This window comes from Aethalodelphis obliquidens, unplaced genomic scaffold (genome assembly GCF_003676395.1).
Source record: "Aethalodelphis obliquidens isolate GAN/ISIS:26980383/991018 unplaced genomic scaffold, ASM367639v1 scaffold5, whole genome shotgun sequence".
In the NCBI taxonomy this organism is placed as follows: domain Eukaryota; kingdom Metazoa; phylum Chordata; class Mammalia; order Artiodactyla; family Delphinidae; genus Aethalodelphis; species Aethalodelphis obliquidens.
This window is the reverse complement of record NW_020837949.1, coordinates 55,284,876-55,296,999: the sequence shown is the minus strand read 5'-3', so window position 1 is coordinate 55,296,999 and position 12,124 is coordinate 55,284,876. Positions and strand designations below refer to the sequence as shown.

General features: G+C 38.0%; 1 protein-coding gene across 13 annotated transcripts in view; it reads right to left on the bottom strand.

The window, feature by feature from the left end:
• Window positions 1–197: 197 nt before the first annotated feature.
• AKAP9 (A-kinase anchoring protein 9) overlaps window positions 198–12,124 on the bottom strand; it is a 145,547-nt gene continuing 133,620 nt past the window's right edge. For 10 of the 13 annotated variants that reach the window (XM_027102407.1, XM_027102410.1, XM_027102405.1 and 7 more), the window contains 10 exons: window positions 10,968–11,636; window positions 10,527–10,732; window positions 10,095–10,200; window positions 8,467–8,649; window positions 7,194–7,394; window positions 6,093–6,325; window positions 3,915–4,000; window positions 2,608–2,758; window positions 1,901–2,040; window positions 198–743 (listed from right to left, as the gene is read on the bottom strand). In XM_027102407.1, the coding sequence (XP_026958208.1) occupies window positions 709–743; window positions 1,901–2,040; window positions 2,608–2,758; window positions 3,915–4,000; window positions 6,093–6,325; window positions 7,194–7,394; window positions 8,467–8,649; window positions 10,095–10,200; window positions 10,527–10,732; window positions 10,968–11,636 (2,010 nt within the window). In that variant the 3' untranslated portion in view covers window positions 198–708. Of the gene's footprint in view, window positions 744–1,900; window positions 2,041–2,607; window positions 2,759–3,914; window positions 4,001–6,092; window positions 6,326–7,193; window positions 7,395–8,466; window positions 8,650–10,094; window positions 10,201–10,526; window positions 10,733–10,967; window positions 11,637–12,124 lie in introns of those variants that run through there. The other 3 variants (XM_027102406.1, XM_027102412.1, XM_027102414.1) reach the window with 3 other exon arrangements.

Below are 12,124 nucleotides of genomic sequence, written 5' to 3'. Positions count from 1 at the left end.
AGACATCAAATTTGTTGGCGCTTTGATCTTGGACTTGCTAGCCTCCAGAACTAGAAATAAATAGAAAAGAAATAAATTTCTATTGTTTTTATAAGCCACCCAGGCTATGGTATTTTGTTATAGCAGCCCGAACATACTAAGACATGCACCAAGAACCATGGCTCGTTAAAAGTGAAGAAGGTTCAAATACAGTGTAGTTAAAATGGTGAAGTCATTTTTATTTCAGTACTTGACAAAATATCCCATAAAATTCAAAACTTCTACCATTATACAAAAATAAGTCTCTACAAGTGATATTATCTGTCTTCATCACCAGTAGCAAATATATTAGGCAGAAACATATAACTTCAGTAGCCTTATAAGAAAAGTGCAGGACACCTCAAGCTACACATTCAACAGTAACATAATGCCAAAAGTTTAATCTTTTCACCCATTTGATAAATACACAAGGTTTATAATTTAATCATTTAAATTAGCATTCCACAAATATACATGTAATTTAATGATTATTGTGCATGAATACATACACAATGCTTATATGTACAAATTCCAGTTTGTTTTCATGTGCTGGCAAGGGATTTGTATACAATCATAAGCTGTGTTCAGATTGGTCCCATTGAATATCCACAATACAAAAGCACGAAAGAACCACTGATTTACAAAAGGGAATTTGTTTAAAATCACTTCGATTCATGATGTTTCAAAGGATTATCTTCTCATGCCAGCATGAAACTGAGTTGAACCTATAAGACAGGAACAGGATAATTCAATGATTTCAAATTAGATTGTGACTTATATCAGACTAGTTCATGATGGGCAGAAGATTATTACCCATCATTTTTTAAAAAATGCTTTGTTTTCCTCTAAAAAAGTCTTATTCAGACCTGAACTGATTTTTTTAAAGGGGATTTTTAATATATATTTAAAAGCCATTGTGGCTGGCTCCATAGCAATGCTAAGTGAGATTAATTTTAAGATTCTCTGTAAAGTGCCCTGCAGGTTCAATGTTCTATACCTCTTGAAATATCTTTTGGTCTTCAAAATCTGGGTCTTGTGAAATTTAGATGCTCAAACCAACAAAGCCCAGCTATGATAATAAAAGTTTTCTACAACTACAAGTTTCTTGGGTTAGGTGATTTATTGTATGAAGAGATAAACTACTAACTTAAATAACTGGTTATTAGTCCTATCTATTTTGTGGGAATAGTAGGAGAAAAGGGTCTCTGATAATAGTAACATATATATATATATATATATATATATATATATATATATAGACTTAAAGCTCATTAAATTAAAATGATTCAAAATCTTTGAATCGGAGTGAACTGAAGAGAGACGGGAAAAGAGATTTTTCTCACAATAAACAAGGAAGGGAATCCACTTCTACTAATAATGAAATTTTTCTGCGTGTGTTTTTGAGCAGAGAAAAATAAAACGTCATTCTTACAGTCTTTTGAATGGGATGGGTTCCTTGGATCATACGTAAGAGTACAAGGTCTTAGTAGAGACAATGGCTGCAGTAAGTGCTTACAGTACTTGCGTCCTCCTCTCATCTCGCTATCCCTTATTTGCATGCCTCACGATGTATTACTTAGGAACAAGTTCTCTAGCAGACTGTGTAAGCTTCAGAGTACTTTGCACATTGGTGCTCGTCGTGCATTTCCCCTAATCAATCTTTTCAATGAGATGAGCAGAAATTTTGGGGGGCTGAGAATGGGATCCAGGGTGATAAATCATGTTTTGTCTTAAATTCCTAAAGTCTAGCCTGGTAACTCAGGCACTGAACTGTAAGATTTGATTATCCTAATGAGGAAGGTCAAGGCATTTCAGAAAGAGAAAGTGTTCCGGGTCTATCAAGCACTATGGTGCTGCCAATACTTGGTTAACCTGAGGGTACCTGACTGTACAGTTCCAAGTCGTCTCTGCAGTGCCTCTAGCCGAGTGATATAATCTGTCAGGGCTCTGTCAGGATCATAATTCTGAAGCTGAGAACATGCTAAGGAACCAGGATTTAAATCAGCTGGAGGACCTGGGTACCTATGAGATTAAAAATACAAACATGAATCCCAATTATCCAGAAACAATACAAGTAACTCAGCCTACCACGACCCTGCCCTCAAAAGGTAGACCACTTGTACACTGCTCAATCTATATACCCCATACTACTGAGTCTGAATCATGTGGAAAGGAAAAAACTCTTCGATAAATTCAAAGCAGCTACTAAGTCATCAAAAGAATGTCCATCCAGTACACTGCCTGTCGCAGAGGCCATCAATAAAGGCTGCATATGTATAAATGCATCTTGCCCTGCAAACTTTAGAGGTGTTTTCAGAATTCCAGACTCTCAATTTTAGTTAATACCTTTCTCAATGTCTAGCCACAGCATACATACTAAATAACACTTGATCAGCTCTGCTTCCTATACCCTTGGAAACCAGTTACAAATTCAAAAACTGTTTTTGATTCTGAGCTTTAGATTATGTAACTAATACATAACTAAAGACACATTTAGCTATTTCAATGCAAAGAAGTCAAAGCCCTAACACTGTCCTTCATTCTCTGTTAAGTATTAGTATATTAGTATAGATTTCATCAAATTCTTACCTATTTTGAAATGGTAAAGGAGACCTTGGATAGTCCAGATCTGATCTTGAGCGATATGTACCATGTCTTGGTTCTCCATATAGCTCCAGCCCACCAGAAGAATGATAAAATGGGTCAGTCTTTTCGGCACCTAAAGTAATCCAAAATGTACCTTGTAAAGAAAAAAAATAGCAAGCCCTTGAAAAATTTCTACAAAATGGATAAGGGTTCAAAAGACTTACTATACTGTACTACACTACTATCTCCTATGTATAGTCACTTTCAATTATTCTTGCTACAGGAGAGAAACAATAGTACAGCTTGTTTCATTTACCTTTGGATATTAGTATTTCTGATAATCTGGAACTACACCTCTAAGAAAATAAACTATTTTAGTTTTTAAAGACCGCTTCTTAGTTTTAACTAGAGGTGAAGTGAGGGGTGTCTGTGTGTGGTTTGACCGAAAAGGCAATGTGGATAAAAAATATTAGATGGATACAGCCAAGTCCTTTTATCACTCTAGTATACTGGCTTTTACTGGAAAAAACTTGAAACCAAGATATGCTAACTTACAACACAGAATTCATTATGGTACAAATTTCATCTGTTTCAGTATAAGGAGGCGTATTTCAAAAACATTTTGCTTAGAGTACCACATATATTTTCCTCTTTCTCTGTGTAAAACATGTAAAAGTGGTGTACTACCAATACATATAGATATGCTGTGTGTCTATAATTCTGTGTGCTCCCCAGCTTTTGACCTCATCCTTTTGCCTGAAATGTTGAAGCCCTAATGTTTCAGTGTAGAGAGAAGGAATTTTAACTGTTACATCACCTACTGGAAAACAGAAACTTGTTTGAATATTGCTAAATTGTGAAAATTTCAAATCAAAACTTTCATATACTAGAGTAACAGCAATCCTATCTTGAACCAGAGCCTTAAACGCAGTTGTGCAAAGAGTGGGCTCTGGAGCCAGACTGTCAGGGTTTGCTGCTGACTCTACCACTTCCTACTGGGTAATTTGGGACAAATGACAAATGCTTTCCATGCCTCAGTTTTTCGTCTGTAAAGTAAAAAGAATAGTAACCGTACTTACATCATAGGATTATGAGAATACACGGAAAAAAGCAGGGCCTAGTGTGAACTAAGTGCTCCATAAATATCAGCTCTTATTACTCTTTAGAACAGCAAGGTCCCCAGCTTTGTTAGTTATAAGGGCTTTGTCTTTGGACAACACAGGTCCCAGAACACATTATTTGGAAGGTATTACACGTGCAGTAATTTTAGAGCATCATCAACATAAGAAAAAATTCTATTTTGACTTCACCTGGATTCAATCCAAAGCCATCCCTGTTAATATTGATGGAACCAGAACTTGTGACTCGATGCCACCGTCGAACCAAAAATTTCATTCTAAAAAAGATCCCAAGAAAAAATTTCACAGAACATCTATAGTGTAAAGAGTATAAACATACACTTGCAACAAAAATCAAGTCATACGTTTAAATATGAATGCACAACAAATTTCTATATAATCACATGACTGCCTAATCTAAGATTATGCAAATGTCCCCTGGTTTGTGGCAAAATTGACTGGAACAGAAGAACAGGGCTTCCCATGAGGCACCAGAGGTCTCTTCTTTTGCCAGTACCAGGTTCTGGTTTTAGAGGTACATGGGACATAAAGAGATGAAGAGCAGGGCTTCCCTGGTGGCGCAGTGGTTGAGGGTCCGCCTGCCGATGCAGGGGCCATAGGTTCGTGCTCCGGTCCGGGAAGATCCCATATGCCACGGAGCGGCTGGGCCCATGAGCCATGGCTGCTGAGTCTGTGCATCTGGAGGCTGTGCTCCGCAACGGGAGAGGCCACAGCAGTGAGAGGCCCGCGTACCGCCAAAAAATAAAATAAAATAAAATAACAGATGAAGAGCAAAAGCAGAAAAGGTTAATTGGATGGGCAAAGAAAGGGTGAGAAGAAATGAAAAGAAGAAGAATGGAGACTAAAGGGGAGATGAGATGGAAAGAGAACAGAAAGACCCTTAAATTGGCAGTAAGAGAGAGCAGGGAAAACTGGAAAAGGAGTGAGGCCATGTAATCAGGGATGAAAAGCAGTGATGGCTTCAAAAGGAACAGGGGAGGCTGTGTCACAGCCCAGCTGTAGCGAGTTGCTGCCTGCCCCGTCCTAGCCCAAAGAGCTTTCTGGAGCACCAGGTTTGACTTCTTAATTCCAACTATTTTCAAGGCTCAGTTTTAGGAGGGTCAAAATACAATAAACATATAAGAGGTCAAGAAAAAGAGGGTGAAAAAGTGAAGTCCTTCAATGGCAACTGGCTTTCATGGAGCCTTCCCGAATTCTTGAAATCGAAATTAATAGCTAACTCCTGTGATCTGTCATTTAGTGTCTCCTAAGTTATGTGCATATTGGTATGCCCCACTAGAAAGTGAGCTGCCTTCAGGGATTTGGGCAGGGATTATGTCTTTTTTCGTTATCAATGCATCTCCCAGCACTTAACCCTATACAAGCTGTATAAGGTGATGAAGGGAATGAAAGATGACAAAGGAAAAGGAAAAGATGAGGAAGGAAAGCTCTTTGCTTTCTCCAACCTTCTAATTCTTGTGCTACTGCCAAGAAAAGACAGAACCAAAAAGGACGCCATTTGGCAAGGAGTCTGGGAGACACAATCCGCAGGCTGTAAGCCCCTGGCAGTATGGAGGCTGGCCTAGAAGGGCAGTGAGGAGCTGAAAGCCAGCAGATGCTACCCAGCACACAAAAACATAAATCACACCTCTTATTCTGCCTTCGTGGTCTTTTGAGGTACTTGTAAATAACCTGAATATAACGGAATTGGGTAATACTTAAAAAAAAAAAATTTCCTTTGAGACTGTCTGCCTCCTACAGAAGTAAAAGGGAGAAGAAGCATGGAGAAGGTATCTAGGTGTCTGGGTATAACCAGCTAGCACCAGAGTTCCTAGCTTGGAACTACCAGAGAAGGAGTGACAAAAGCAACAGCACAGTCCAATGCAGAGTCAGGCCAGGGCTTTCTGTAGCTGGGCTGTGAGAGTGGGTTATTTTAGTAATGAAGAAAATGAATGTATGTCAGCCTAAGTAACTTTTCAAAAAACATTTTTCTCTCTTATGATCTCTTTTATTTATATGTCTGAACTAGTTCATGGACTTATTCAGATTAAAAAAAAAAAAAAAAAAGAGAGACTAAATAAATAAATAAATTAAAAAAAGAAAAGAGAGACAACCCAGATTGGATGTCCCAGCCGAATCACTGGCTGCCTGCCTCTGGGAGGGCCCTTCTCATAGGCTCTCTATAGTATAACATAAAGTATCCCTGACTAAAGGATGAAAACCTAGAGAGAAGTAGGCATGTTTCAGTGATGGCAAGTGTCTTATACTATGTGAATATGGAGCACAACGGGCAGAGAAAAGAGAGAGAACTGAAAATAACTAATCTCTTTAGAAATTCTATTAAAATGCGTTTTCTTTCAAGTATTTTACCTCGAAATTGCCATGGACACTCTGACAGCTGACCGAAACCTGGTGAAGCCCTTTGGACGGCTGGTGATCACCTCTAGATCCGTGAAGGCCGGATGTCCCCCCATTCGGGCAAGCAGAGCCAGGGTGGCATCCTCACATTCCTGGAACCCACCCAGTAACAGAAGCAGGTATTTCTTTTGATAAATGAGAGCTTTCCGAAAACTTTCTGCCCTCAGGTATTTGCCATAAATTCTCTATGTTTAAAGAAAAGAAAAACATAAAGACATTATTAAGAAGTTATTCAAACTGTTCTCTAGGGGAAGATAACCTAGACTTTATTTTAAAAAAGTGGCAGTAGTAGAATGGCAGGTACCCTATCACTGTTTTCTACTTTATCAACAAAGGTAAAAAGTAAAGTTAAACCTTTATACTTCTGCCTCCCTTTAGTGAATGGATTTTAGCTCCTATTAATCATATTCATTGCAAAAATTTTTGTCTTTGCATTATCACCTGAGTTTTTTTAATTGTATAGAGCTACTTTATTAGTATCATCACTGATCTATTTAACTTTTTCAATGTTAATGTTTTCTGTCCCTTTAAGAGTCATAAATTTATGTTCACTCCATAGCTGGAATAAATATTCCAAACATTTTCTTTCTTTCCTTGTTTTTTTTTGGATTTTATGTTAACTGATTAAGGTAGTTGTACTACAATATTCATCATTAGTCATTAGAGAGACTATTCAGAGGGCTTACCACTTACAGAGCATGATCCTCTAATATTGACAGTAGTAGAGAGCTTCTGTTGGGAGTTGAAAAGCTAACTTTCTGTTGGTCTTTTAGGGATGAGACTGTGGGAAGTGGGACCATGAGCTCAAGGTGCTGCCTCTGTGACCATTAATAGAACTTAATCTTGTCCCAAACCCGGACATGCTTCACCACAATTTTTTTGTGACCAGCTAGAGATCTGCATTCAATGACAGACTGAGTACAGAGACCTAGAGACACAGCCTGAGTGCCACCTAAAATTCTTTAGTCTGACAATTAAGGTTAGTGATAGATGAAATAAGGCAAAAGCAGAGGACCAATTCTAGTATACATTTAGATGGAAGATGTCTCCTACCTTTACAGTGGCATGCTCAGAGTCAGGGCTCAGATTTTGAAGTAAAGCTTCATTTCTTAGTTCAGCTTTTAGTTTGTATACTTCAGCTTCTGCCCGTTTCAAGGATTTCTGGAGAGTCAACTTTTCTCTGTTCCAGACTTCTTTTTCTGAAGCAATGATGGCTTCAATGTTGGGGCCACCACTGAATGAAAACCTAGAAGACTGCAGAGGCCAGAGCCTACTTACATGATTTTAAAGAACAAGTTTCTGAAGAAGAATCTGAATTAAACATATTAAAGGTATCCCTATGAGGGTTATAGAATGCTCAGCTTTCCAACCTCAGACAGGGAAGTTCAAAGCCAATCTCAACTGACATTAAAGAATATCCACTAACTTTTAAGTTTATGACCTTGCTGAGTAGATTAACTTTACAACTAAAAATCCGTGTGAAAGCCTGGCCCCAGAGAAGATGTTTGGATTAGTAGAGCTTTCAACTAAAAAAGTCTAGAGACTTTTTTTTTGGCCGTGCTTCACTAAAGGTTATCAGGATGTTAGTTACCCGACTAGGGGCTGAATCCAGGCCACAACAGTGAAAGTGCAGAGTCCTAACCCACTGACCACCAAGGAATTTCCGTTTTTTTGCTTGTTTTTTTTGTAGACTTTAAAAATGGACCATCTGGGTTCAAATGTTGAGCCTGTGCCTGAAAAAGTACACTGGAGAAGTGGGGAAAAAAACCCCAACTTGTACATAGGGAAGTGGGTCTCTATAGAAGCTGTGTGGATGTGTTATCATGCATCTGACCACACAGTTGGTCTTACAGGTCCTTCCTATCTTTATATTGGATGGTAACAGAGCTAGCAATTTAGTATTTTGTAGTTTTTAAATGGAAAAAATTTAAATAAATTCCCAGAGTAGTTTATTAGACTGAAATATGTAATTTAATGGCATTTTCCACTTCAGTTATGAACACAATTACTGATAAATAACTGACAAGAACAGGCAGAATGCACATGTGAACACTTCTTCACATGTATCTGCAATCGGTCCATAGGTAGCAAAGTACTTGGCTTTGGAGATAAGTATATCTTGGTTTGACTACTGACTTCAGTTTTCTGAAGTGCAAGGCAGGGTGTGGATAAGAGATTCTGAACATATATAACCCAGAATCTGGCAGAGAAGGCTCCCCATAAATAAATAATAGCTATTATTATTACTGTCATTCCTATAAAATTTTCCAGTGATCCTACTAAGAATCAGATGCTTAGTATGCTGCCATGATAAAAACAGACGTACATAATCTCTGCCAGCTCCTGTCTGTCGATAACACCTGATCTGCTCCTCCAGCTTCATAACCATGTTTCTTAAATCATTCTTTTCTTCAGTCAGTTGGCTGATATGTCCTGTCAGCTCAGTATTTTGTCTTAGTAGTCTTTCAGTTAATGAGCCACAAGAAGTACTTGGGGACCTTAAGGTAGGCTAAAAGACAAAATGGCAAAAGGTCATATAAGCACAAACTTTTACAAATAATGCATATAAAATGTGAAGTCACTGAGAACAACAGATTTCATGAAGAAATAGTGCTTGAGCTGCGTCTTAAATAATAAGTAGGACTCTACTAGGCAGGAAAGAAGGGCATATTTAGCAGAAGGAAGAGCACATGTAAAGGCACAAAGGCTTGAGCGTGAGTGTGTTGCTTTTAAGGAGCTAAAACACACCCGTTAAGATTAAAGGTTGCTTTCATTTTATGGATAATAGACCTAAATGTAGGTAGTGAAGAGCCATGAAAGGCTTTAGGCTGTAGCATGCCATAAACAAAATTTACGTGTGAGAAAGATTCCTTTGATAGTACTGCGCAAAGTAGAGTAAATTAGAGGAGAAAGATCCTGATGTCAGGCAGACACATCAGGAAGTTACTGCCAACAGTCCAGGTGAGAAATGCTGAAGGCCTGAATGCAGGCAATGACTAAAGGCACTTAGGAGAAGAGGGCACAGGACTTAGTGACTGCTTGGATGTGCAAGTAAGAATGAAGGAAAGGGTCTAGGGTGACTTTCAACTCTCTAAACTGGATGATATCATGACCAAAAATGTGGGTTTGGGACAGGAAGGAGAAAAGGAAGACGATGCTCAGTTTGGATTGTGCCTGTGAGATTCCTAAAGGGGTCACTATGGGGTATGTTTCCCCAAGGAAAGATGTCTCATAACTAAGTGAAAATATAAACCTGGACCACAGGACAAAGGTTTCAGAATAGAACCATAGTCCACAAGAAGATAAGCTCCATAAAGGTGAGATTTTTACCAGATTTGTTCACTATAGCCCCAGAACCCAGTATAGTACCTGGCACACAGTAGGTGCCCAATGTAAGTATTTGTTCAATAATTAAGTCTACGGAGAATTCAGGCTGTGGAATGAATGAGCTTTCAGTTAGAGGGAAAAAATGGATGAGCATAAGAAGAACTCATGAAGATGATTGATGAAAGAAATGGAAGAAATGAGAGAATATTAACACAAAAGGAAAGGAAAGAGAGGGTATTTAAAATGGAAGAGGTCAAAAGTGTCAGATGCTACAAAGAAGCCAAGAATGTCAGGGACTGAAAAGATTCACCAGATTAGTCAATTGTCAACACACTGGTAGCATCCTGAGGGTGGTTTCATGGAGTGGTGAGGGTAAAAGACAGACTATTCTTTCAAGAAACTTTTCATAATATAATAAGAATTATAATTATTCAATAATGATAATTTTGTTTCCCCTCAAACTTTCACTACCTTCTATTGGGGAAAGGCAAACATTATTATTTTAAATAAATGAAAAGATATAATTAAAACTCTTTAGAAAATACAGTGCCAGTTTCAAATGATTCATATAATTTCCATTAAATCTTTGCTCTCGATACTATACAAAGTGTTTTTAGAAAGTCTTACCTCTTCGCCTGGCTGGCCACTTAATTTTTGTAGTTGTAAAACAATTCCATCAATATTTTCCTGAACCCAAACAAAATCTTCATCATCTGCTGTTTCAAACTGTAGTCTTCAAAAAAAAAAAAAGAAGGGCAAAAAGTCAAAACATATCATCTCAAGGAGCAGTGTTGACTAACACAAACATTACACATCAGGCAACACTGCTTCACCTCTTACTTCTCCTTTACATTAAGTGTTCTCTTTCCCTGAGTCAGGATGTTAACGATATTTTTTTCCAGGTATATGAGTTTTGTTAAAGAATATCACCTCCTAATGTAAACATGAATTAACTTTAAAATTTGAATTTCCCACCCCTGGCTAGCTAAGAGTGAGGGACAGATTCTGTCCAGCTTGTCTAAGAATGCCATTTCCAGAGGTCAGGCAGAAAATTCTAACCTATTGGAGGCTTTCTGGGCTAGATGCTGTAGTTTTGAAGCCACACGTTGAAGTTTTTGTCTGATCATTTCTAATTCATGATTATAGCCAGCTCCTCCTCCATTCATTTCAATCATTTTAGGATAGCTTGATTCCTTTGTCTCTCCTATTTTCTGTTGAAGAACCCAATTTCTGGTTCGATCATTGGTTAAACTCCAAGTGGTTGGCTGGCAATTTTGGACAGAAAAAGAAAGAGCAATCATTATAAAATAAATAGCACATCACATTCTTTCTTAGGGGAACACAGTTATTGTTTTTATTCCAAATAAACTTCTATAGATTTCATTTTTAAATGATTTGTACATAGATATTTAAATAATTTAATCCAATATCAAAATTATATGTGATCACATGGCTACAGTATTCTTTTAAAAAATATTTTAAAACAAAATGTCAATTTACCTCATTAAGATTCTGATACAGAATTCTTCTACTTTCTCGTTTTTCTTCTCGTTCTAGTTCCTGCTTTTGGAATTCCTGCATAATTCCTTGCAGTCGTTTCCCTTCAAGGTCTAACTTATAAACTTGTTGCCTTTTCTCTTCCAGTTGGCGCTGAAGATCTTCCACTTTGGACTGAAGCTCATACATTTTTTTCTGTCCCTCAGTGTTGGCCTCTTGTTCTGTCTGCAATGTCTTCCTGTGAACCTGCCTATCCTTTTCCATTTGCTGTCTTGTTTGCAAAGAATCCAGTTTATATTTCTCAGTCTCATTTAACAATTCTACTATGCGACTGTGTTTCTCCTCTAGCTGTTTCTGAAGCTCTTTAAGGAGGTCCTCAGAGGGTAAGGATGGCCGAGACTGCCCACTATCATCACTGCTCTGTAGTTGTGCATGTAATTCCCGTTCCCTATCCAGGGTACTGCTCATTTCCCGAATTCGAACTTTCTCAGATTCAAGAAGTACTTGAAGCTCCAAGTTTCGACCTCGTTCTTCGGATAACTGGGCATCATGTAGCACTCTTTGTGATTCTATTTTCTGCTGTGATTCATTTAGTTGTTGTTTCTGTTGTTCCAAAAGCTGATTTAGCTGAATATTCCTTTGTTTCTGACCCTCAAGTGAAAATTTCAGATCCTTGTAGGAGAAAGTTGAATTTAAGAATTTATGTTAATATGATGGAGAATACTTTCAATAATATTAAGTATACAATTGTGCCTTTATTAATACTAAGTTGATAGTATCTGGTAAAAGAACTGATTATCCAATTTACTAACTTGTATTTTCAGTGGTTAGAGTGTAATTATTTGGACAGCCAGTTGATTTTCATCAAAGAATATCAACAAAATAGAGCTAAGCTACGTAATATTTTCTCTCCCAACATTAATCATATCTGGTTAAGAAATATGAAGCAGAGTACATTTCTTCTAGGATTAATAACCTTTAAAAATGAAAGTATTTCTGGGCTTCTGTGGTGGCGCAGTGGTTAAGAATCTGTCTGCCAATGCAAGGGACACGAGTTTGAGCCCTGGTCCCGGAAGATCCCACATGCTGCGGAGCAACTAGGCCCGTGCGCCACAACTACTGAGCCTGCACTCTAGAGCCCACGAGCCACAACTACTGAG